The 25,361-nt window shown below is 52.3% G+C and overlaps 7 protein-coding genes across 7 annotated transcripts; 2 read left to right on the top strand and 5 right to left on the bottom strand.

Moving 5' to 3' along the window:
• Positions 1-136: 136 nt before the first annotated feature.
• On the bottom strand, positions 137-1,571 carry ASPBRDRAFT_569652 (uncharacterized protein). Its single transcript, XM_067627660.1, has one exon. It carries the CDS (start codon positions 1,110-1,112, stop codon positions 249-251), a length of 864 nt encoding a protein of 287 aa, XP_067478840.1. The 5' UTR covers positions 1,113-1,571; the 3' UTR covers positions 137-248.
• Positions 1,193-3,396, bottom strand: ASPBRDRAFT_30009 (PWWP domain protein; the record flags this gene model as incomplete). Its single annotated transcript, XM_067622719.1, has 5 exons — positions 1,193-1,836; positions 1,901-2,129; positions 2,193-2,613; positions 2,634-3,177; positions 3,231-3,396. 5 exons carry the CDS (start codon positions 3,394-3,396, stop codon positions 1,193-1,195), a joined length of 2,004 nt encoding a protein of 667 aa, XP_067478839.1.
• Positions 3,397-5,389: 1,993 nt separating this feature from the next.
• ASPBRDRAFT_125201 (phosphatase PAP2 family protein) lies at positions 5,390-6,903 on the bottom strand (the record flags this gene model as incomplete). Its single annotated transcript, XM_067617766.1, has 3 exons — positions 5,390-5,811; positions 5,872-6,406; positions 6,511-6,903. The coding sequence occupies 3 exons, from the start codon at positions 6,901-6,903 to the stop codon at positions 5,390-5,392; spliced, it is 1,350 nt and encodes a 449-aa protein (XP_067478838.1).
• A 3,594-nt stretch (positions 6,904-10,497) lies between these two features.
• On the top strand, positions 10,498-14,538 carry ASPBRDRAFT_54896 (uncharacterized protein; the record flags this gene model as incomplete). The annotated part of the gene is made up of 8 exons (XM_067627312.1): positions 10,498-10,746; positions 10,821-10,858; positions 10,915-10,952; positions 11,010-11,089; positions 11,151-11,233; positions 11,298-11,789; positions 12,135-12,139; positions 12,314-14,538. The coding sequence occupies 8 exons, from the start codon at positions 10,498-10,500 to the stop codon at positions 14,536-14,538; spliced, it is 3,210 nt and encodes a 1,069-aa protein (XP_067478837.1).
• A 1,961-nt stretch (positions 14,539-16,499) lies between these two features.
• Positions 16,500-20,308, bottom strand: ASPBRDRAFT_126228 (cytoskeletal protein-binding protein SLA1; the record flags this gene model as incomplete). The annotated part of the gene is made up of 5 exons (XM_067617853.1): positions 16,500-16,525; positions 16,581-18,431; positions 18,488-18,518; positions 18,582-19,916; positions 20,111-20,308. The coding sequence occupies 5 exons, from the start codon at positions 20,306-20,308 to the stop codon at positions 16,500-16,502; spliced, it is 3,441 nt and encodes a 1,146-aa protein (XP_067478836.1).
• A 1,164-nt stretch (positions 20,309-21,472) lies between these two features.
• Positions 21,473-23,048, bottom strand: ASPBRDRAFT_125099 (PRKCSH domain-containing protein; the record flags this gene model as incomplete). Its single annotated transcript, XM_067617759.1, has 2 exons — positions 21,473-22,861; positions 22,932-23,048. The coding sequence occupies 2 exons, from the start codon at positions 23,046-23,048 to the stop codon at positions 21,473-21,475; spliced, it is 1,506 nt and encodes a 501-aa protein (XP_067478835.1).
• Positions 23,049-23,503: 455 nt separating this feature from the next.
• Positions 23,504-25,341, top strand: ASPBRDRAFT_569418 (pirin family protein). Its single transcript, XM_067627657.1, has 3 exons — positions 23,504-23,692; positions 23,782-25,030; positions 25,103-25,341. Exon 2 carries the CDS (start codon positions 23,962-23,964, stop codon positions 25,021-25,023), a length of 1,062 nt encoding a protein of 353 aa, XP_067478834.1. The 5' UTR covers positions 23,504-23,692; positions 23,782-23,961; the 3' UTR covers positions 25,024-25,030; positions 25,103-25,341.
• Positions 25,342-25,361: the final 20 nt, after the last annotated feature.

The raw sequence follows: 25,361 nt of genomic DNA, 5'->3' as shown, positions 1-25,361 counted from the left end.
CATTGGTATTGGTCAGGAGCAACATTCATATTGGTAAAAACAGGTAGAGACGGAAAGCAAAATATAGAGCTTTATTGATAGACTAAGTTGACACGTTTACTTCGCGTTGAATCATCACTAGATAGAGTATGATATAAGAACTGGGCAACTAAACGGACCTTATAACTACTAGAAGACTTACCATCATCTTAAGAGTTGTACCATAACAGGGTACTACTACTACTGTATAGATACCCTTAATTTAAGTACTAGCAACTAGTATGATCACAGTACACACTTATTATAGTATATCGTAGAAGATATAAGTCCTTAGATAGATGAATGAATAGATAGATAGATAAAATAACTACGCATCTCGCACATCCATCGCATAAACTAGCCGAGGGGGAAGGACGGGAACAAGAGAGGAGGGGAAAATTAGGAGAAATCAGCAACAAGGACAAGAACGAGAACAGGCAGAGCTTTAGCTCGAGTAACAAGCATACAATTTCGATCATCCTTTCGCAAGTTGTGGAAAAGCAGATAGTAACAAATGATGAAAACAACAAGTACAGTGTCTGAAAATGAAAAATAAGCATAGATAGATCATATACTATCCTCCCACTCAAGGTATAATGAAAGCAGAGCAGGGTTGAATTCTCAATCCAAGGGCAGAAGGATTGATTGAGTGGGTTGGGAGTTGAGTTGAGTCTTTGCTCGTCAATCCCTACTTGTAGAATCGGGCATACTGGGTGTTCTGTTGGAACGGTGTGGTAGTGGCCATTTTGAGGTGTGTAGAAAGGGGCAGAGAGAGAGGGAGAGAGATTGGGGACATCTGGCGTACTTGTTTCTTCACTCCCATCTGAAATAAAGATCATCTCGTTGCCCATTCCAAATATGAAGAAGATGGACATGGATAGATGTACAGATGGTAGTGGCAAAGGAGACAACGGTGCACTTCCCTGATAAAGGATAAGGTTGTTCAACGACGCTTGCATGTATTTGACTTTTTCCGGCTTCGTGAATTGATTCCAAGAGTAAAGAAAGGGGGATTTGCATGGATTGAATAGTAAGAAAAGAGGAAGAAAGAAAAACAAGATAGCGCAGAGAGGAGTCACAACACACAGGCCCATAAACTAAGGCAAGTAAACAAAACGCCACAATCAATGTGGGTGGTAACAACGGCAAACAACTTCCATCATCATCACCTCCTTCATGCTGCCGTCTCCACTGCCTTTTCCTCTGTCGCCTTCTCTTCAGCTGGCTTCTCTTCAGCTGATTTCTCCTCTGCTGCCTTCTCCGTCGTAGCCTCTTCGGTCTTTGGAGCTTCCTTTTCAGCCTCTTCGGTCTTGGGGGCTTCCTTCTCAGCCTCCTCTGTAGCCGGCTCAGGGGCTTGTGGCTTCTCAGCCGCATCGGCATCAGGCATCGGCTCATCCTGAGGTTCCGCAGTGTCTGCCTTGCTCTCCTTGGTCTCATCCTCCTTCTCGTTCTCGGTATCACCCTTAGCCGGCGTCTCGACGCTGCTCTCCTTGTGGACACCGTTGGCCTTGGGCTTGTCCTCCTTCTCCTTGTCATCCGATGGTCCAGTGGTGTCCGCATCGAGCAAGTTCTTCCACTTGGACAGTATGCTCATTGCACGGGCCCGGAACTGGAATTCCTCGTCCCGAGGGATGGAGCTGAGTTTGACGATCATCTTCAAGACCTTGTTGATCTTCGTGGCACGGATAATGGAGACTTCGAGATCCGCATGCTTCTCAAGCTTGCCGAAAAAGTTGGACATGTGAGTCATTTCTTCCTCCTTGGGGGGCTGGTCGCGAGAGATGAATCCCTTCTGAAGCTTGTGACGAATAAAGAGAACTATTCATCATTAGCACATTATCATGTTTGTAGACATTTGCCATCGGATTGGGCTCAGACATACTCTCTTTCTCCTTCTTGTCCTTGGCTTCCTCCTGACTGATCTTCTTCTCGGGCTCCTTGGAAGCCGCGCGAGATTCCTCTCCATCGTCACTAGCAGCAGCCTTAGCGGCCTTCTTGCTGCTGGCAGCCTGCTTGCCCTTGGAAGCAGGGGCCTTCTTTCCAGATTCGCTGGCCGGAGTCTTGGGGGTGGTCAACTTCAATTTCGTGGTGGTTTTAGGGGTCTTCGCAGGCTATACGAAACTTCAGTCAGTACCATTGTGTCACCCGAATTCAGCAAGACAAATCTCTCCTACCTTCTCATCGCTCTGGGCCTCAGAGTCGTTGTCCTTCTTGCGCTTCTTGGTGCTCTTGGGCTTCTTCGTTTCCTCATCGGCCTCGTCCATGTCGACGTCTTCGTCATCGACTACATCCATGCTCTTGCGCTTGTTCTTCTTGGCCTCCCTCTCGGCCTTGGCGGCGGCCTTGGCAGCTGCCTGGGCCTCCCTTTCTTCGATCTCCTGCTCCAGAGCACGCTGGTGATCTGCCAGCAGGTCCTTGAAGTGCTGAAGGTCATGGCCTTCGGCACCCACAGCATACGCAGCCAAGAGGGTTTTCGACTTGCCCTTCTCCGACACCTCCTTGCAGCCAGCAGCATCGATAGGGGTTAGATCGGTGTTGGGGATCCACGCGCTATATTCTTCGTTAGCCAATTCGATGTCGCAAGCTTCATCCAAGCTCAATATAATGTTACTCACAATTCGTTCGTCTCAAAGAACATAACGGGGAAGGTCCGCTCGTGAGCGCGTTTGCCACCATCGGCGTAGTCCTCCCTGTAGGTTCCGTCGGGACGCTGAGCCGTCACAGGACGCGTGTTCAATAGGGTCTGAGGAAGCATTTCCTCGTCGCAGATGATGGAGGGCCATGGGGGGAAACTCCTGAGACGCGCCAGGTAGTATTCGCCGGGCTGTGCATTCAAGTGTGTGGTACGGATCTGGGACTTCTTTCTATTCAGCTTAGACTTGTGCTCGGGCACGGTGCCAGTCGATTTCCGCTTCGCGGCGCCCGACTTCTTAGCGGATGCGGGCGTTCCGTTGGCCTCCGATGCTGGTGCGGCTTCGGGCTCTGCAGGCGCGGCCGCACTCTCCTCGGGCTGCTTCGCGTCGGCAGACTCGGCGGGTGCGCTCGATTCCTCAGCCTCTGCTGGGGCGGGCTCTTTCTTCTCCTCTTCAGTGGCAGTTTCGGTCGCTGAGAAGCACGGGGCGAAGAGATTAGCGAGCGCCACTGGGCAAGGCTCACACCCTGGTAGGCATGACCGCGACACGAGGAGAGGGAGTGATGTTGGGATAGCTTACCAGATGGCTTGTCCTCAGGACCATTGGCCTGCGACTCTTCCTTCTCCTTGGAAGACTCTTGCGCAGCTTCAGCAGCAGCAGGCTGAGTCTCGGCGGGAGCGCGTTCAACGGATGGCTCACCAGCGTCGGGGGCGGGCGCCGAGGCAGCAGGGGTATCCTCGGCCATGATGCGCAACCGGAACTCGGAAATAAATCAGGAGGGGAAGGGGGGAATGGAAGGAGGATGCGAAGGAGGAGAGGATAAGCGAAGCCTTCTGATGAGATCAAGGTTGGGTGTGTGTGGGGGGAGGGAAGGTTTCGAGGGGATGGGTTAATGCGGTGGAAGGAGGAGGAGAGTGAAAGAGAGAGTTGAGAGCGAACGAGCGAGAGGTGGTGGTGGAGAAGGTCGCGACGCCGGGAGGCGGGAAGTCGACAACGCGTTGCACTTCTTGGGGTGGGAAAGCAAAGCGGCGCTGCGCCCAGTCCGTAAATGACGCAAACGCTTCAACGACAAGAGATAGTTGATAAAGTCAACCACCACGACTGGTCTCGAAAAGTAACACTGGCTTTCTGGAGCTGTCCCCAGTAACCCTTGTATTAGCGACTGGGCAGGAGGGGGATCCTATCACGGCAGACCGCTGTGTCGTGTCTCGGAGCGCTTGTGGCAACTGTAAGACAGAGCTTCCAATAGGGGGATGGTTACTGAGAATCGTGGCGTTTCTCCCAAACGTAGAATCGATTGATGAATCCGATCCGGTCCCCTCAATAACACTGCGATGCAGGGACGTCTGTGGTGATGGATGGATATTGATGGTGATGCTGCTAATGGGCCGTGACGCGAAAAACTCCCCGGCGGTTGACGATCCTCCAAGAGCTGGAAACGCGAAGTAGCTGCTGCTGTGGCTGCACAACAACGAGTCTGAGCTTTCAGAAGCAGCAAAGAAAAGGCTCAGGGGCTATTCATCCACCGGCGAAGGTAGATTCGTAGTGATGAACGCCCACGAATGGTCGCAGTCTACTCCGTTCGGTTGGATCACCGAGACAGCGAGTATCACGGACAAATTCAAGAGACGTATGAGACTCAGAGTGGAGTGCACAAAGTAATTTTCGCGTTATAACACAACCTGTTCAGAGCTTCAGTATTTCCTTCGCAAAGGATATTCGAATCACAGACTCACCTGGAGCTCCAGTCCAGTCGCGCACCACCGAATCCGAGCACTAGTTGAGGATGTTGAGGAACACCAGAAACCCCGCGGTCGCAAGGATCTGCACGATTCGGTCCAGGAGGTGAAGGCAGGTGAACAAGCAGGTGTAGCAGAGCAAAATCTCACCCGGAGATGATACTGGATCTTGAAGAGGGCAGACTCGACGGGCGAGGAGTAAGTAGGGGTGATGGTGAGAATGCGTCTCTAGTTGTTTGGTCGGGGAAAGAAGACGGATGGTGACGCCAGGAGCAGAGTTCCCTCGCTGGCTGCCAAACCAGCCATCCTCACTTCTATCTCCAGTACAACACTCAACTCCCTTTTCCCCCACTTCCGGCATGGATTTTACAAGCTTATTCGGAGATTCTTGCTCATTCCATTGACTCCGTGCGTTAAATGGCCGGAACAATGAGCCTCGTCAGTGTTTCCATCTACAACAGCCCGCCACGGTCGAGTCAGTACCACGCAGTAACACTGACATTCAATACCTCGAGTGCTACGAGCAGGATTTTAAATGATCCTATCTTCTCACTCCCCAGCCACCTGGTGTGTCTCGTTGTGTTTTCCTGTTCTGACGTTCTTCATGCCTTCCACTCACCCCGCCTAGTATGAGTATATAGCAATCACCCGCACATGAACACGATGCCTGAACTTACGAAGGGGAGAGAGTCTTACGAAACCATTCATCAGGTTGAGTAGAGATATAATTAAATGCATTGTCCTTGATCAAAGCAGTCCGCCATATACACGGTAGGGGGTGTTCAGAGCATATGGATGATCGAGGGAGAGAAGACATAGATAAACAATAATAATAGTGCGGCCCCAACGACCGACCGGCGGTACGATCAATGTAATTAATACAGATCAGAGTCATGACAGGTTCATAAACGAGGTGAGAAGGCATTTCCAGAAGGGTATCATGCAGGTCCACGGTATATATGTAGGAAGACGAGCTACTCTGAAGGCGCGCAAACTCGCTCACCAAGGAAGGGAAGTATGTTCAGGCAATCCCTCTTCATCAATCCAACCATCCACCCCCTCCACTTCATCCATCGCGGTCGGTACCGGTTTATGGATACGAAGAGCCCAGAGGAAGTAGTCTTCCAGGGGCAGCAAGTTCAGCAGAATGCCGTTAAATTTCCACCCAAGAGCACATACCGTGGCACCGGCCACAGCGTCCAGAATGAAATGGTTTGCAGTCGCGACAATGGCGGCCAGGATGACAAATGGATAGGCAAAGCCCATGGCCAGGCAGACGAGTCGGCGCCATGACGGAACCTGCAGCCCAACGGAGCCAATCGCGATGCGTGAGCGCCGACGATGATGTGGCGGCAGCGGTATGGTCATGATCGTGAGACCAATCATGAGAGAGTAGCCGAAATGCAAGGAGGGCATGGCAGCTATGGGGTGTCTTGGTCAGCGGCCTCCTCTTCAAAGTTGCTCTCGGAACGAATACTCACCGTATTGGTTGCAGAAGCGGTTTTCGGTCCAAACGCTGCCTGCACCGTTGACGCCATGCACCGTATCCACAAAGCCATAGCTACGACCCCGAGCTGCATCAGGACCCTGCGCATCCTTGTCACTCAACAGTCGAGGTGGCATGCAGGGCCACAAAGTAAACACCACGAATGCAAGTAGATTGCACACGGCAAGTGTTCGGCGACGAGCTTGGTAGAGACGCGGGCCTGCGGGTGAGCCACTCATGAATCCGCGAGGCTTGCCAGGTTGCGACTCATCGTATCGGTTTCTGGTGGTTGTGTAGTAGTAGAGCCAGACAAGGAAGGCAATGGTGCCCGGGATATGAATGAAGGAGTAGATCCAATTTGTCCACATCATGAGTCTCGTGTGTCGGAGGAAGAACCGCTGGATTGGAACCTCCAAGAACAACCCCAACGCCTCTTCAACTTGTATCAGCTGTAGCGCATGCTTTCTCGCCACGTCGACAGTGCCTTCTTGCAGCGTAACGGCAGTAAATGCTCGACCTAATTGGTATGTCTGTGCCAGAACATTAGCATTTGCCACATAGAAGCTGACGAACAGGTAGTTATCATGGACTCAAGTAAAGCAAGAGCAGGAAACACGAGGCTCGAAAATCATACCCAGTACACTAACGCCCAGTACCAGCATTCGACTAAGAAAGGGAACTTGCGTAGCAGGCGACTAAGCAGGCGATCTTGGAAGACGATGGTGTTGGGAGAGGTGACCTCCAAGTTTGACGAAAAGATGCCCAGCTGCCTCTTGCGCCACCGACTCTGGCCATCTTGTAGGAGTGCCGAGGAAGAAGACGACAGTCGACGAGACAACAGCCCGTCCTTTGCGGTTGGTGTGGATAGTCCGGACTCTATCGCATCAGGTGAAGTGCCACGTGAGGGGATGCTAGATCTGCGGCGAGTTTTGCGTGCAGGAAACGATCCTGTTGTTCGGTTGATCCAGGTGCCTCCAAACAGAAGAACGATGACCGTCAACGGCTCGAGGAACGCTCCTACTCCCATGATGGTGACCTCCTCGAAGTAGAAAATAGAGGCGCTATACCGGGGGATGGGGTGGGAGTAGTTGACTGTAGTTATGGAAAAGGAAAGAGAACCAAGGACAAGGATTAATACTAATGAAGTACGAGAGGTCCAACAGCTCCAAGCTTCCAAGATGGAATGGAATGCTGCGGGGCAAGCTATAAAGAGTGAAGCACAGAGAGACAAGGCTTGGGGAACAGGAAGAGCATCATCAGGTTAGCGAAGCCAACCAGACAAACCGGTAGGAAGGAAGGGCGGACTGGATAGTTAATCCCGCCTGATAGCTTGGAAAATTAGTAGCGTGAAAGTATTCCTCTAAGATGGGCAGCAGTGGGGAGCGGCACTTATGTACCTTACGCAGTGCAACCTAGTAGCAGATGGTACTAGTAGGAACTTGCTTGCGTCTTGGGTAGATAGTCATTAGTAGTTGATTAGTTGATTAGTCGGTAGGTACAGGGAGAAGAGGGTCTCAGCCCAGCCTGATTTTGCTTGGCTGTAGAAATAGTCAAATACCAAAAAAGCAGCAGGCATGTAACCAGTCCTACCCACCGAACCTGAGTGGGCAGCAAAATAAGGGATCGCTCCTCACTGGATTGGATGAGATGGGCTCTCCAAGTGGGTTTCACCGGTTCTTCGGTGTCTGACCTGGTTTGTTTTTGCCAGATTAGGCCCCCGTCAGCTATCGCGTTTCCATGTCGTGATAATTAACACATGCTGGAGACCAAGCCAGCAAACCAAGGAACCACCAGTACTTCGCCCATCGGAGCTTCCGGACGCCGAACAAAACAAACCCATCCGTGGGGGGAAGAAGGAGAGGGAAGAGACTCAAGGGGACGGAGGGAGGGTCAAACATCCGCGTTCCAGTAACTAATCATTCCAGTTAATCTGACCTCCTATTTTGGACCCAGTAGATGCTACTCCGTACTTCCACCCTGCTAGAATGGCTATTAGTAAACTTATTGGGGAATATGTGTGAAGTCACAAAGAAATTGCTTCTGTCGGGGCCACCCAATTAGGCCCATTAAGGTTTGTCAAAGGTCGAGGAAGATCCACGAATCCACGAACATGGGTCCCTGCTGGTTACTGGTGGTGACAGCGAAAAAAACAGAAAAGTGATCCATTTCCATCGGTGGTAAGGATCATTACCAGCTTCGATCAGTCCGTTTCTCAGCCACTGCAGGGATTCTTGCCGTCGCGACCAGACGATCCTCGTCACGCCTGGTATTGTTACCACGATTATATCCCCAGTCAGACCAGCTGTAGCTCTTCTCATTGGCCGGAAAAGAGATGTAAAGCCGCATCCACTTCCCAGTTCGGTAATTAACTGCCTACATCATGCCCACAAGCTAGTAAGTTTACGGAAAGACGTCACATGAGTCAGCGGAATGTCGGCCAGGATGGGCAGGAAAGCACGCTGTACAAAAGACGGCACGAGAAAAGACTGCTGGTGATGGAATAAAAGTTAAAAGCAGAGTATCAATTGAGATACTCTAGGTTGCCTATTAATTTCGTCAACATTGAAATTACTTCGGCCCTACGAAGCCAAGTGCCTTAGTTAAATACTGCTATGTCTATCAGCATGCCGAGATACGATGTAAGATACGGATACGATGTTAAGTAGTAGTAGTAGTACTGGCCCTACAGGGTCGAGGCTTCCAGCCTTGTTCTCAGCCAGTCCACTTTCTGCCTTGGCGATCCCATTGAGCGGATTCTAGACTGAATATTGATTACTTCGTTTTTGATCCTGCTTCTTTGTGGGAAACCCCCTGTTTTCCCCTTGGTTCCACGGTAATTGTCCTTGTCCTTGCTAGTATCTTCTCGTCATAATCCTTGTCGGGTGGACAGCCGAAACGCCTCCAGGATGTGCGATGACATCGTGACAGTGCTCCCCCCTGTATGTTTATCAAGCGCCTCAATTATCCGGTCAGCGTTCGTATCTCTCCTAGAAGCCCAAGGTTCCGAAGCCACTTCCGTATCACTACTACTCAATCAGCCGTGCAAAACTACTCTGTAAAGGCATCATGGCAGGTTCCCGATCTACGGAGTAGTGTTGGTACCAATACAGAGCTGACGCATGATTTGCACCCTTTTCGTACTTCCCGTCTCGACCACGGGATCATTTCCAAGGCCGGAGAAGCCAAGCTGCATAACCTCGCATAACTCACATTATTATTAGTATGTAGATAGCTCCTAGCAACCAGGGGACTTCGTATGAACATCCGAGAGCTCCGCAGCGGTCGACAAACTTCCGTTTCCGTGGTCTTAGTCTGATCTCGTCCCATCCACTCACTGATCAAGTCAATTGTTCCATCCTGGGAGTTGAAGCGGGGTTACCACGTTCCGTGCACCGAAGTTGTCACTACTATTCTTAGTTATCCCACACTGCGTCCTGCAAGGCGGCTGGTGCGATCATCGTCTATTTCACATAAGATGCAGAGTATTGTAGGCAATCAATTCTGGGTTTTCTATTTCAATCTTGGATATTGTGCACGTGCTCCAATCAGACTGTCTTTTTGGGTGCTTGTAGGCAGACAGATAAGTAGCATACATGCAGTATACATGCGTTAGGTCTCTGAGGCTGTGCGACGGTAGCCTTTCTGTTAACTAATCAGATTTTTAAATTAGTTGACCAACCAATTATTATTCTGTCTTGTTGGAAAATCAACCCATGTTTTCATAATTCATAGGGGGATGATGATCATTATTGTTATCAATCGTTCTAGTCGGCGATCGGAAGACTTCCGCTCCGTGCCAAGTGCCGACCCAAACCCCGCTTACCTCCGAAGCTCCGTCGCCAATACTTTTCCCTTCAAATGCTGCCCTGGAGAACTCTGCTGGGAGGATCCCGTTTCCATGGGCTCTCAATCGCCGTTGCTGGACCCGTGCCCAGGTGCTACGGAGCTTGAACTCGAATACTAATCATTCTTACCTCGGGTCGGGAAGATCGTTGGATCATCCGACCAAAGCACCTAGACTACTTTGTCTGGGTGCTCTCCTTACCAAGTACCTAAATGGTATCCTATGTCAATACTTATTAGAGACAAGGGATCCTGCTTCATCTGACATTATTTTCTTAATACGAATATTTCATTGACTGGATAGCAACTGAATGTGCGGGTTTACCGGATATCTAGAATGACGTCATTTACGCGTGCCATTGCCATCCTGACTTCATCGCCATTTCCATTCATCGCAGAAGTACCAATGAGTTTTGTCTCTCATGGCCAGTGAACACATAATGCTGCTCAGGGGTACACCACAGGTTCCGCAATGAATGTGAACCACAGGTTCCTATTGCTTATCGATCGATACATCTTCCCAATAGACAACCGGCAGGAACCAACGACTGCCACTGTCACCTCCACGTTTCAGCGATGAGCTATCCTTTACGTCAGTCCTCTGACTCCTGACATGACCGGATCCCGGTTCACATTGATGCACACATAGCTATAAGGAACAGAAGCTTCTGATGTGCTTGCACATCCAGTATCAATCTAAACGGAAACAAACTATACATAGTGTCTTAATTACTCTGCTTTGTACACACTTTCCGAGAGCACAATATCAGTCTACATAATGTTTTCAACACTATCGCGCATGGCTCCAGCCCCGTCGAGGAGCATCCTCCAGCATGCATCGCCGCAGATCCCCAAAGCTGCCGCACTGACCGGAGCTTCGCGAGCGCTTTCTTCCACCCCTCCTAGTAAGAAGGAGGTCACGCTCCTTCAAGACAAGAAGAATGGATTTGGATTCGCGCGGTCGAACCCTCGACCTTCGAAGCCACGGACGAAGGGGGTCACCGAAATTAGGGGTCCTTACTATACTGTATGCGATGCCACCATGTAACCTGACGAAGTTGCTCGCGCTCTCTGCAACAGAGAACTGATCCGTATTCGTAGGTGATGGGTAAAAGATACTTGGCGGACGTGCTTGAGACGTGAGCAGTGCCCACCACTCCTGGCACAGGACAGGGTTCTGATAAATGTTCAACAGGATGGGAACACATGTGGACGGCTTGAAGTTTGCAGGAGGTAAATTACCGCTAGTCTGATGAGACAAGCAGAGGCAGATGTTGAACAGAGTTGCAGGATCGTTCTCTCTCTTCCCGGAGAAACCCCTGAAGGAATTGATTGACCTTGCGCATGACTACAATGTCTATGTCTCGACCGTAAGGCTCTTCCTCGCAAGAGTTCGCATGTATAGGCTTGCTAATGGTGGCTTCTGCATAGGGCGGATGGGCTGAACATCTACTCACTCACCCTGACGCAAATACCGTCTTTGACAAATATCTTCGGAAGTGCAAGGACTTAGGGTACGGCTATTCTTATGCCCAGGCCTGCTGGATACCAGATCATCTAACTAATTCTCCTCTACAGATTCGACGTGATCGAGCTTTCGTCCGGGTTCCTGTCCTTCCCAGAAGATGACTGGCTCCGACTCGTCGATAAGGTTCACTCGTACAAGCTCAAGGCGAAGCCCGAATTAGGGATCCAGTTCGGCGCTGGTGGTGACACTCCAGCATCTGGCTTAGAGGCAATCGGCACTTCAGACCCAGCCAAGCTGGTGAACATGGGGCGCAAGTTCCTTGACGCCGGTGTTGAGCGCCTGATGATCGAATCTGAAGGGATCACCGAGAATGTGCAGTCATGGCGGACTGACGTGGTGTCCAAGATTATGAAGGAACTTCCGCCGGAGCGCGTCATGTTCGAGGCAGCCGACCCCAAGGTGTACAACTGGTATATCCGGGAGTTTGGCATTGATGTGAATTTGTTTGTCGACCATAGTCAGATTGTGCAGTTGTCATGCTTGCGCCACGGAATCTGGGGCACGGCCGATACTTGGGGCAAGATTGTATCGTTCCGGCCAGAGTAAACGGAGAAGCTCGGCCATAAGGGAAGTGGCGTGAGCTGTGCGGATCATGGCGTAAATCGGATGAAATATACGAATCGAGCTATCAAGGCCGTAGATAGTCACTAGTTGCCAATAGTCAACATAATGCCACCGATGGTTTCATGATTCATTTACCCTTAGTCAGCACCGGGCCCCCATTGGCGGCCCCGACTCAATCCGGGGAAAGCAGCCCATCGTCCATCATCCTTCGTGCTGGCAATCATTCCTTGCTTGATTCACCATCTGCCTGTGGGCATATCTTTGCCGCTCTGACTCTCTCGCGTGTGCTAGAGAGATGTTCAATCCAACATTCGGCTAGTCAGCCTGGGTCTTGACGCAAAACTCCCACACCGGCCAGACCGACCCCGCGGTTTGCCCCTGCAGGCGGGTCTGCACCTCTTCCTCTCGTCAGGTACATCACTTCGCAATTGCGGCTCGAGCGGATTTACAGGCCCGGGTCATTAAACGCTATATCATTTCTTATGCCCCATCATGCCTAAAGCGATCGCAACCCCGGGGGGCCGACTCCGCTGCCGACGTGCCTGCGATAGTTGCAAGCGGAGGAAGCAAAAATGCAACGGAGAACAGCCATGTACGATCTGCATTCAACGGCGCAAAGAGTCCGAGTGTCATTTCTCAGACAAACCGGCAAGGCTACTCAAACCCAATAACAACAGCTCGAAGGAGACCATGCTTCTCAGCGAACGCCTAGTTCCGACCCCACAGCGTCAGACCGCCATGGACCGACTCTTGAACTCGCTCGAAGACCGAAGCGCCAATCTAGAACAACAGGCTACGGATGACAAGGAGGGGACAGCACCAGTGCCCAAGGTTGCTAGGCTTTTGCGTGACGGTCAAGGCAAATTCATGTACGTTGGCGACTCCGCCAGCTTGTCTTTCCTACAGAGTGTGCGGAGGATCGTATCAGCCTCGATCGGCAGGTGCGAGTTCACGGAGGACAACTCGAGACATTCGATGCTCGAGGCGTTCCAGAGTGGCTCTACAACACAATCAGGGCCGTTGATGTCGCCCCCAAGCAACGAAGAGGCTCAGAAGCTCGCGCGCCAGTTTGTGCTTGCCACAAGCCCGCTGTTGGATTTGTTCGATCTCAACGAGTTTCACCCCCGGCTTGCGAATTGGGTTGAAAATCCGACCGGTGATGAGGATACTGTCAGCTCGATTTTCTATCTTGTGCTCGCAATTGGCGCGCAGGTATCCGATATCAATCAATCCCTGGCTGAGCAGTACTTCGTCAGCGGCCGTCAGTTGGCGTTTTCTGCCTTTACAGAGACTCCGAGTATATATACCATCCAGTCGTATGTTTTGATTTCGATGTACATGCTGGGTGCCTGTAGACGCAACGGGGCTTTTATGAATTTGGGAATCGCGCTTCGTGCGGCGTATGCGGTTGGTATTCACCGGAAAGACGCGAATGCGCTTTCCTGCACCCGGGAACGGCGGGCTCGAGAACGGGTGTGGAAGAGCCTTCGTATGATGGATCTTTATCTTTGTGCCTCATTAGGACGTCCTCCTGCGACCCTAGACTTCGATTATGATCTTCGTGAAGAGGGCATCCCTCCAGAGGAGCAACAGCGTCTTCATCCGGATGAGCAGTTGTCCATGACGGTGATCTCACTCTGCCGGATCTTTGAGCGCATCCTGACCGAAGTCTACATGCGTCAGGTCGTCTCGATCAATGTCGCAGAAAACATATCCAACCAGCATCGAGCTTGGGTGCGCAATCTCCCAGTCTTCCTGCAGGTGCAGACCGAACGGCTGGATTCCAAGACGCTGGAGGGCACCTTGTCCGCAGCGCACATCTTCGGTTCCTATTACTGGTCGATTATTCTCCTGACTCGGCCATTCCTCATCTTCCGGGTGTCCCAATACGTGCGGAATAGAAGTGAGGCAACAGGATCCTCCGATAGCAGGGCCAGCAACTCCCGCATTGCGTTATTCGCCGATGCATGTGTCTACTCTGCCTTGCGCGGACTTAACATCGTAGATGACCTTACTCGTTACAACACCCTCCCACGCAGGCTCCCATTCTTGATTAATTCCGTTTTCAATTCGGCTGTGGTGCTTGGAGCCGCTTTCTTTGCCGACTACGACAACCTGCTCCCGCTTGAGGAAGGCATGGACAAGGCGGAGAAATTCCTAGGCCTCTTTGTACCCCATGACCCACACGCATGTCGCTTCTTCCAGATCATCAAGTACCTTCGAGGCGCAGTGTCGGAATATGTCCGTCGACGCAACCGCCATTGGATGGAGCGTCGCAGCCGACAAGTCGACCAGCTCTTCGGTCAAGTCGGACCCTCCAAAGAAACCCCCATTGTCGAAACGAATACCCCGAGCACTCATCGCGGAGAGCCCACCGCTGTACCATCTCCGTTATCCCCGGACAAGCTCACTGGCGCTTCTGCTTCTCAGCCACCCGACCTATCTACAAGCGCCACTACCACTACTGGCCCAACCGACAGTGACATCTGGGATACGCTCTATGGCGCACAAGGCGCTAACACGCTACCATACGATACTGCCATTTCCACCCTCACAACCTCCGGAATTCCAATCGGCTGTTCCCCAGGCGGTACCATCCCTGCCGGTGGAATGGCCCCGGACGCCCCAGGAGCGCAAACCCCGCTCTCGGACGTGATTCTTCCGGATAATGGCCTGCTCTATATGGCCGAAGACCTTCCTGTATTTGGAATTTGGGAAGATGCTTGAAAACACTTATGCTAGATTCCGCATTTCTTTCATCTGGCAAATCGAATGCAAGTATACTCCTACTTGTCACGTGATACCAGATCCAATCCCACCCCGATCACGGCACGAAACACTCATGACAATCAACCTTTCTCCTCAACCTTCGTCCTTTTTCACCAAATATATCAGCTGAACTCAATCAAACGTGTCTAACTTGGCGTGGCGTGGAATGGCGTTGGACTTGTGATTAGTTTCTTGGCTATGTATATATGAAGCAATTGGCACTTCCCTATCAATACCACTCCCCACACTATACATACTTTACTATTCATCATGTACATAGATTACATAGATATTCGCCTCCAATCAACTGAATATATTCTATCATCTGTTCCACCATCACTACGGAGTTCAAGTTATCGATAACTATCATCCATTTACCCCATTACTATAAACTTAAGTACTTCACTTGATGCATCCATCAGCTCGCAATTTAGCTAAAAGATGAACACTACTTACAAGTAAACACTAGGTATAAAACGAATTCAATAATTAATTTCCCTTCTTAAGTTCTTACTAGTACTTTCTTTCATCTTTTGATGAGATATGAGTAGTGTGTGAGTGGGACCGGGCGGCATCCACGGCCCCCCTCGCGTTCATTATATATTTAGTATTGACAGTTACTGTATGTACTACTACCTAACAAGCTACTGACTAGATATCACTAGTGCCTTGTACTACGAATCTCAGAACCAGGACAACAATAGTTAATAGTTAGTAAGTAGTAGGTGAATAGTCATTCACCACTTGACTAACTATATCATTGATAATTACTATTGTACCATGATGAATACCATTCTATGAATGCTACAGATGGTCTTCATTGAAGTTAATTGTTCCGTGTAATAGTAGTACTCACTTTCTTCAGTATTCAACTAATCACTTATTCATAGTCAATGGTTTTGATAGTGAACAGCTGGTGTTTAGTTACCCCATGGGATAGTTCAATGGTGAATTACCCCCAGGGAGGTTTTCTATTCACGGGGTAGTGAATAACAGTGATTTTTTGGATATTCTTAAGCAAATAGTATTAGATTCACTTACGCTATTTGACGGGGTCATTATTATGATTGTTTATCAGGTGATCGATCTGTATGAGCCACCACCTTCCCGAAATTATTTGTAAAGTTCATAACCTGCATCCATCATACACCATGTAAAGCAAATACCAAGCAACAGAAACGTATACTAGTACTAGTAATAATCCCTATTTTATCTGCTGAATCACGAGCTATATGTACCGTACATGTAATGCAAAGATCGCACAACAAGGAGCAAGAAAATGCACATCGGGATCGAGCAGAAAGCAAAAAGAGGAAAGGAAAACAGAGCGTATAACGGGGACAAGACAGGTAGATCATGTTCAGGAATTAGTCGGAACGAGAAGGTGCAGGAAAACGAATGCAACACCTCCGGCCGAACGCAGGAAGAAGCATGCAGCATGCAACATGAGCATGAGCATGAGGACCGAGTGGATAGGAAAGTAGTAGTCGGGCGGAGTTCTCTCACGGCAAGAAAACCGAGAGGAAAGATAGGGTACAAAAGAAACCAGGAAACAGAAGAATGGGGGTGAGTTTCTGTCTTCCCAATATTACGTATTGATGGGAATGGAAGGAGAGAAGAGAACGTCAGAAAGAGATTCTAGATCGCTGAAGCTGCGTCATGTAAACAAGACTCGAGACATTGCTTCAGAACTCGCTGCGTGGGTCCATTGCGTCCGACCATGACTAAGGAAGAGAGAGAGAGAGGAAGCTCTGATATACGCATTACAGCGTCAGGAGTGGCAGAAAAGAAAGCAAACCGCGGCATCATCTATGTATGATGTGCATGCCATTCCCGCCAGCAAGAAATAGCAAGCGACCATGTATAGTAAAGGAAAATCGTGTGTCGCCAAGTCACAGACTGATATATACAGGTTCGAATTAAAATCCAAACGGATTGGTGGGCGCTGATAAATTCAATTAGTCTGATCCCAATCCGACATGCAAAGGAGATGAACTTACTGGCTTGTGCGAGATTGGCCCGGAGACCGGTCGGCTGAGGAGCGAGCTTCTTGGGAGGTTCGTTCTTAACACCAAACCGGACAGCAGGTGGGGGTCCGGTCTTCTGGGGCTGCAATGGGGCAGCCGTAGGTTGTTGCGGGATTGGTGGCACAGGGGGTGCGCTGTAAGGCATGCTGCCAACACCGTTCATACCCGTAGGCTGGGGCTGCAGAGCCGGGGGCAGAACGGAATTGATGCCGGTCTGCATCGGCTGCTGGGGTTGCGGTTGGAAGCCCCCGAAGCCTGTAGGCTGTGGCACCAGGCCCGGGTATCCAGCTTGTTGCTGCTGGATCCCGAACTGCGACTGCGGCTGGAAGCCGGTGGGCTGCGGCACCAGTCCATTCTGGAATTGAGCCTGAGGCATGAAACCAGTGGGCTGCGGCTGGAGAGCGGGTTGGAACCGTTGCTGGTTCAGTTCGGCCAGGCTCTGTCCCGGCGGAGCAATCTGCGGTCCCGACTGAGGAAGACCAGTCAGTTGAGGTTGCAATGGGGGCGGACCAAACGAGCTTGGCTGCTGAGGGAAGTTCTGGGGCGCGGAGAGGGGTCGCTGGGGTGGCGGAGGAAGCAAAGAGCTTTGCCCCATGTTCTGAGGCGGCTGGGGACGTGGTCTGGAAGCCTGCTGGAAGCCCGTTGCTTGAGGACTGAACCCTTGGGCACCTGGAGCAGGCTGTTGCGCGGCTTGTGCCAGCTGGGAGAAAAAGCCCGGAGTGGCTCCAGTCTGCTGTGGTTGCACTTGCGGTGCGGGCACCGCAGTGTTTTGGGGTTGGATGGTCGGCTGTGGCTGGAGAGCTGGCAAGGGCGCCGGCGGAGATTGCGGGGCAGGGGCCGCAGGCGTAGGCTGAAGAGGAGCTTGAAGCAGAGACAGGTCAGCCATCGCGCCTGCGAGTGGTTGCTGAGCCGGTGGTTGTGTAGTAGTGGGAGAGGACGCGGCGGGAGGGGGGCTTGAGGGAGTGGCTGGCGTCGACGGAGCTGGAGCGGCGGCGGCCGGGGCAGCAGGTTGCTTGGGCTGCTTCACTTCCCAGGCATCGTCGTCGAAGCCCTTCTGAACCGGGGGCTCGGAGGGTGCAGCAGCGGTGGGTGGTGTCGCGCTGCGCTCTGCAGGCTGTGAAGCATCCTTCTGCTCAAAGGCCTTAGGATCGACAACATCGCTGGCTGGCGTGTTGGGAGCGGGCCGGCCTTTACGAGTGTTGTTGCGCAGGACACCTCCGGGGCCAGAAAAGATGCCAGCAGCACCCTCTTCGCCATTCCCGATGACTTCTTCTCCACCGAAGCTCACGTTACGTAGCTTCGACTTGGCTCCGGTGCGGTTAAACATGTTGTCCAGGTAGCGCATCACTCGCAAAATATCGCCCTCCTTCAGACCAAGCGTGCGCAGGACCTCTGGGGTGATGTCCGGAAGCACGGCCTCATCCATGGAGTCCTTGACAAAGTTCTGGGCATACCGCTCGCATTGGTGCGGACCAACACCGGCTTTGAGGAAGAAATCAAACCAATCATAGTCGGATTGCTGGAAGGAAGCCCCGGCGGTACCTGAAGCACGCTTGCCCTCGGAGGACCGGGACTTTTCAGGCTCGATGCGTTGAGAGCGGCGTCTAATGTCCGACAACGGCTTGTCCTCGTCGAGGGACACGCCGGTCATCTTCTCCACATACTCAAGATCTTCAACGGACATCTTCGCAATGGGAACCGCGATCTTCACGCCGTTCATCTTGTGCAGATGAATCTTGCCATCCTGCAGGCCAATGAATTGTGCCTCGACAGTGAACGTCTTGGTGCGATCAGTCCATTGCCTCGTCTTGGCCGGATCCGGTTCTATTACCATTAGCAAAGGAGGATTCTTACGTGAAATCAAAGGGTAAATGACTTACTCGGCTTGTGGCTGCTCTTGCTATCGCGTTTCTGGCGTCAAATAGTCAGCATCACCTCTGGCAATCGACTCTGGTTTTCGGGCAAGGGACATACCTCTTGGCTGCGACCGTCAACGGAGTCGGTCCGCGATTTGCGCGAAGCTTCCTTGGCTAGCCGCGCTTCTTCCATGCGGTTCTTCTCTACAGTGGAAAGGCCCGGTTCGGAACTGATCACTGGAGTCGAGACCGTTCCGGTGATCTCAATGTAGCTGCTTGGGACGACACCCTCCTTTCCGTTCTTCAAACGCCGCACCTGCCACCACTCCTCGGACTTGCTGTCATCCAGGACGATGACGTCGTCGCCCGCGGCCACCGTCACCTCATCATCTCCTTGAGCCATAAAGTCATAGAGAATCTGGCCCTTCTTCTGTCCCCCACTGGTGCCGGCGGCGATGACCTCCTTCAGACCCTCTGCGCGATAGGCGCCGGAGATCTCACCAAGGGCGGAGACAATCTCCCGAGCTGTGTCCTTGGCACCCGCGTGGAAATCGATGCTCTTACTGGGCCGGACAAGATCGACGAAAACGTGCTTCCCTTCAATCGAGTAGTGAGTGAGCTTGTCTGCGGTCCATTCCTGCACATCACCACCCTCCTCGGGCGAGATGAAGATGGTGCCGGTTGCGACATTGATACCCAAGGTTGTGGGCATCTTTTTGCGCTTGCCCATTACTTCCACCATCTCATTGATGTTGTAGATGTGGTAGCCAGAGGGGGAACGAGGGGTCGGTTGGCCGACTCGGTTGTACGGGGGCGATTCCTGCACATGGCCGCCGCGGTCGCTGTCGCGCAGCGAAGAGATCTGAGGACGAGGCGGCCGAGCGGGCTCAGGGGGAGAATCCAGCGTGACTGGCGACGAGATCTGCTCGGACGGGGGACGCCGTGGTAGCGCAGGCGGCGGTGGCGAGGGCTCGTTCCGGTAGGGCTCCTCGGGCTCATCGTACACTGGACGTGCGGGCTGAGGCGGCGGGGGGACGGCCCTAGGCGGTTCCGGTTCTGACGCAGCCGCATGCTGCTTGTGGATGATATCTGCGATGGCCGCTGCGGCAGGATTCTGCACGGCGTCAATTGGAGAAGCCGCGCTGGTGCCGTTGACTTCTTCCTCTGTCACCGCTGGTCGCTGCGGAAGGGCGGGTGGCGCCGGTTCGGGTTCGGGTTCAGCGGGGGGAGGAGACGGGATGGCCGGTGTAGAGGCATGGTGCGCGCCTGCATCTTCGATGATCTCAATGTAGTTCGCGGGGGCGAAGCCGAAATCTGAGCTGACACCGACAAGGGTCCAGTCCGGGTCGGACGTGTCATACACGACCAAGTCTGCATCTTCGGAGAAGGAGACCTCCTCGTCCGTCTGGCGTGTGTAGTCGTAGAGTGCTTTGGCTGTGTGAACTGGTTGAGCCTATATGTCCGACAGAGACTGCGTTAGCACATGCGGGCTCCGTTGGGAGACAAAGTTGCGGCGTTGCCGGTACCCCTGAGTGTGAGGGCCGGCCGCGGCGACCATGCACCGGACCATGACGCAGAAAAGCCCAGAGCCAGAGTCGGACTCTCCATCATTGATTGTTGAAGGGGGTGGCATCAAGAGATCCTTACCTCCTCGACGTAGTTGTTTGGGACGAGACCCTCGGGTTCATCGTCATCCTCACGCTCGGCCTTCTTCTTGGCCTTCCACCAATCCTCTTCTTCGCCTTTCTCGAGGATATATAGCAGATCGCCTTCGCGCAGCTCTAGTTCCCCCTCCGCTTGGGGGAGGTAGTCGTAGATGGCCGTGTAGACACCGAGGAAACCCATGGTGGGAAGGCGTTATGTAGCCAAACGGGGGTGGTGGAGGGTCCGGGGGTTGTGTGCCGCGGCTGCGGAGGGCAGCGTGGACGAGCGAGAGGCTGTGGGCCTGAGATCAGGAGAGGATGAGCCGGACGAACCGGGTGGATAAGAGGCGGACGGGAGGGGAGAAGGGGAACGGAGTTCGGGTGGTAAATAGTATGTACAGACGGAGGGAGGAAGAGTGAGTGATAGACAGGAGACCCGTGCAGCAAACGTACCGAGTCAAGTAAGTATCTCTTGGTTAACTAGTTAGTAGTGGGCAGGTACGTAAGTGGTCCAAGTGGAGGGAGGCAGCCTTGGCAAGCACCCAGCAAGTAGTCGGAAGGCAGTCTAGATGGGAATTCAATATCAGGCTTGCTCGCTGGACTGGAGATTCCGGGGTGAGTGCAGCAGCCTTTCAAGATGGGGTTATTTAAAGAGAACCGGAACAGAACCTGGAAATACAAAAAGCGGAGGGAAAGAATGAGAGAGAGAGAGAGAGAGTGGGAGGGAGGACGGAGAAGAAAAAGGGACCGAACTGGACCGGCGATGAAGCAGCAAGAAGAAGAGCTGCTGCTGCTGCTGCTGCCAGAAAGAGTCGCGGATGGCTGAGGGGGCCGGGCGGTCACGTTTTCTGCACCCACGTTTTCTTGGGGGTTATAAATAGCCAGCAGGTGTTTGATCATCTGCAACTTGCAAAGTGTTATATTCAATTAGAGAATAGATGTCAATGAGGATAGTTTTTTCTCCAACTCAGTGTGATGATAATCTAATTTATTTCTCTACCTTGACGCTGTATGAGAACGGCAATGCTTCGGACAAGCCTGGAATGCCTGCCTGCCCCCTTATCGGCCAGCCCAGCCTCTTTGGGCACTCATGGCCTCCCCTCCTCTCCCTCCGAAAGCCACCATTATTGGCTCTTGTGCTCGCCATGGCCGGAATTGAGTCTACTATTTACTCAAGATTGATTGAATTTAAATTAAATGGCAGGTCAATAGTCCCAGTACACGGCAACTGGAACAATCGTAATCTATGCAATGGATATAATCAGCCGTAGCTACGAACGCTTGATGACAAAAAGGTAGACGCGAAGAGAATGGGTTTGCACAGGCGCAACCCAACGAGCAAAAGCAAAAAAGATTATCACAATAGCTACAGTTCATCCTTGACCCTCTTCTTGCTTACCTCCTCGGCTTCGTCGGTCTCCAATGGCTGCTGTTGTGGCTCCTGCCCGGTTGCCTCTGCTTCAGTCGCCTCCTTGGAAGGGGTATCCGTGACCATCTCTTCCTGGGAGCCCTCTCCGTTGTCTTCTTCCTCCTCATCGTCATCGACAAGGCCGCGCAGTTGACGTTCGCCATTGACTGAGATAACCTCCAGCGTCCAGTCCTTGCCCTTGGCCCACTCCTCCAAGCGCTTCTTCAACGTTTCGAGCTTCTCTGGGTCCAGGTCGTGCTTTTTCAAATCCTCGCGCGACAACTGTTGCACTTCCCCGTTCTCGCGCTTGGCCACCACCTCGATGGTCTCTTCTCCGGCCCACGCGACGCGTCCTTTCTCAATCTCCTTGCCTTCCGATCCCACCAGCTTCTGAGCACCGACCTGGATGTCTCCGACGACCGGGAACTCCTCCATCACGGCTGACTCGACTAACCGCTGCGCCAGCTGGTACTCCCGGAGCGCTTCCCAGTCCGATACTTGTTCCGGGGCAAGAATCTCGCGACACTCTATTCCATGTACCTCGTCCTGCTGCGGCGGTAGGAAGGCAACGTCGTTACAGAGACGCGGGGTGTAGATGACCATGAGGTAGGAGCATGTAGTCAGCTCCTTGATCCAACCAATGCGGTCTGTTGACTGGGGATGACAATGGAACTGGACCTCGATCTTCCGGTCACGACCGGTCAGGTCGCACTTCGTGCCGCCATCCAATCGTTGCACCAAGTACCGGGAGCCGCCCTTGGTCTGGAGCTCTGCCACGTCTGTAACAGTTTTCTTCTGGTCTGCGGCCCCCTCTACCTCATCTTCGTCGCCAGCTCCCTGAGGGAATTTGCCCAGAATGAAAGAGTGTGTCGTATGGTCCTCCATAGGCGGGTAGTTGGGGATGCCACTCCCCGAGGGGAGGGCGTGGAACTGCTTAATCTGGTTCTTGTAGCAGAAGGAGTAAGACCACCATCCAGATATATAATACATGCATTTCCCCTCCATCTCGCGTAGGAGCTCAAGGCCTCGGTCCATCGCACGCGCCAGCTCCTTCTGCTCGTCCGCTTCGTGGGGATGTCCGGTGGTATTGGTCTGGTCGTCGACATCGACGTGGGGGATCTGACAGAGAAATCGCTGTTCTCCTAGAAGCATCTCCTCATAGCTGAACCCGTCGTTGCCATCCTGGGGTGGGCTCGCCTGGTCGTTGTCGTGAGCATTGCGGCCTAGGTACACCTGGGCGGATTTCTCCTGGGCATCGGCGAAGGTAGAAGAGCTGTCACTGCGCTGCCGTAAAAGCTCTCTGGCCTGGGATTCGAGGACGTAATCATCGGGGAAAAGCACCTCATACTAGGAGTAGAAACCAGTTAGATGGGGCTGTGTATGTGTGTTTGGTGTACACGTGAGATGCGATGCATACTTGAGGGTAGGCTAATAGGTCATCATGAATGTTGAAGGCCTTTTGTTTGGCCCAAGCTGTGGAACTGGCACACGCTAGGACTAGCAGGATATTTGCAACCTGGTTCCGACGGGGCATGGTCGATTGTAGAGGGAGAATGGGGTAGAGAGATTGGGTCGGGTCAAGGCCGACGGCCGCGGTGTTCCTGAATGCGACGATCTGGCCTGATTGGGATCGGAACGGAGTTGAGTGACCACTAGCTTGGTGAGGAGTGAGAAACGAGTACGCGGGGGATATGATCAAGGGAGCATTATTGTAGAAATGACGCCATGAAAATCGAAATCAATGACGGGGTATAATGATCGTCGAGGTCGTGATACACAGAGTTATGCCAGTTGGGAAGAGCAGCACCGCAGCAGCGGAGAGTCGGGGATATCTTATCAGCACGTGCATCGACACTAGCTAGCACTACGTAACGTTACAGGAGTGTAGTACAGAGCAGTTAATGCAACTACCAACAGCTTAGAAGCATACGGAGTAGACTATTTGACTATCATAGCATATTCCAGAAATATGCATCATCCAGTCGCCTAGTCATAACTAACTAATCATCATTATGAAGAATTGACTAACCCACGACTAACCCCTTCCCCGTTTTCACATCAATTGCAATCCGAGACAGCTGACTGACCCCACTGAGTCAGCCCTGAATAATGGCGCTAAAGTTGCTGACGGCAATCTTTGTAATGGGCGCGACCCATGGCACTTCCGGCATACTTTGGGTAGTTTTTGCTCTCTCTCCCCACAATTGAATTTCCCCATAGCAGCCAAAAAGAATGGTTTTGATTATGATTACTGACTTTATGCTAAGCTAAACTAACTAGTCTAACTAACTAACCAACCGCAATCCGGCTTACTCGAATCATTATAAGAAGTTGACTAAACCACCAACTTCCCCCATCTCCCTCAAATTCCATATCATCGTAGCACCTTCTATATCATTCGCACTGCCCTCGCAGACAGCATTATAAAAGGCCGCTCAGAAGACCACATGAAACTCCTCGTTTCGTTTTTCATCGCTATCATTGCTATTGTATTGACTTGCAATACTTCCACTTTTACCAGACTCTTCTCTACATTTACTACCACAACTACCACCACGAACACCACCACCATCACAACCAACACAACAACAACCACCAACATGTCCTTCCCTCGCGCCATCCGACAAGCCTTCCTGGCCGTCGAACAAGCCGAAGGAGCCGGAGCCCGCGTGCGCCGCTCCATCGGCACGCGCCACCTACGCAACTTCAGCCCATTCCTCATGCTCGACCACTTCACGATCGGCAAAGGCGCCGGATTCCCCGACCACCCTCACCGAGGCCAAGAAACCATCACCTACCTCCTCTCGGGCGGAGTCGACCACGAAGACTTCGCCGGCAACCGGGGCACCATCGGTCCCGGAGATCTCCAATTCATGACCGCCGGACGGGGCATCATGCACGCGGAGATGCCGCACGAGAACCCGGACGGCAGCCCCAACGTCGGCATGCAACTCTGGGTCGATCTGCCCAAGGAGCTGAAGATGTGCGAGCCGCGGTACCGCGACCTGCGGGCGTCAGAGATCCCCATCGCCACGGCGGATGACGGTCGCGTCACGGTGAAGGTGATTTCGGGCCAGTCGCATGGGGTAGACTCGGTGCGGGATCTGGCCTACACGCCGGTGTGGTTGTTGGATGTGACGGTGAAGCCTGGGGGCCGCGTGAAGCAGGTTCTGCCTGTTGGGTGGAATGCGTTTGCGTACACGTTGGCTGGCAAGACGATTTTCGGGTCCGGAGGAGAGACGAAGACGATCAAGGAGTTCCATAATGTGGTGTTTGAGCAGAAGGGCGATTTCGTGGAGGCGTCGGTTCCCGAGAATGCCGATGGGGAGGGAAGGTTCCTTTTGGTGGCGGGCCAGCCGTTGGATCAGAAGGTCGTGCAGTATGGGCCGTTTGTGGTGACGAGTGAGCAGGAAGTGTACCAGGCTATGGTGGATTTCCAAACCGCGTCGAATGGCTTCGAGAAGTCCAGGAATTGGGAGAGTGAGATCGGGAAGCGCATGGCTTATTAAAGAGTTTGTACGTTGCTAGATGAGATTTTTCACTGTAAATTGGCGTCTGATTTTGAGTTTTATATGGATGTTCTTATAGATCACTTAATACCATCTTATGAGTGATGACTTCAGTGGAGCCTCCTTTACAGTGAAGTATGCTAGACTGTAACCGTATCATCAACACTGGAGGTGAGGTGGAGTTTAGAAGATAAGATGCATTAACATTCGCTATATCAACAGGGAAGGACCCAGAAATCGAACAAAATCATTCAGTCAGGCGAAGGGGCGGTTCTCAGAACACACCCAACGGGTGTTCTGGAAGGACGCGAGAGAAGAATCGGACCCCCAAAGACACC

This window comes from Aspergillus brasiliensis (assembly GCF_001889945.1).
Source record: "Aspergillus brasiliensis CBS 101740 unplaced genomic scaffold ASPBRscaffold_6, whole genome shotgun sequence".
Lineage (NCBI taxonomy): Eukaryota > Fungi > Ascomycota > Eurotiomycetes > Eurotiales > Aspergillaceae > Aspergillus > Aspergillus brasiliensis.
Note: the sequence above shows the minus strand (reverse complement) of the source record. Positions and strands in the feature narration are given on the sequence as shown.

Coding starts and splice junctions, on each gene's coding strand:
- ASPBRDRAFT_569418 (XM_067627657.1), top strand. CDS start 23,962: ATGAAACTCCTCGTTTCGTTTTTCATCGCTATCATTGCTATTGTATTG.
- ASPBRDRAFT_569652 (XM_067627660.1), bottom strand. CDS start 1,112: ATGGGCCTGTGTGTTGTGACTCCTCTCTGCGCTATCTTGTTTTTCTTT.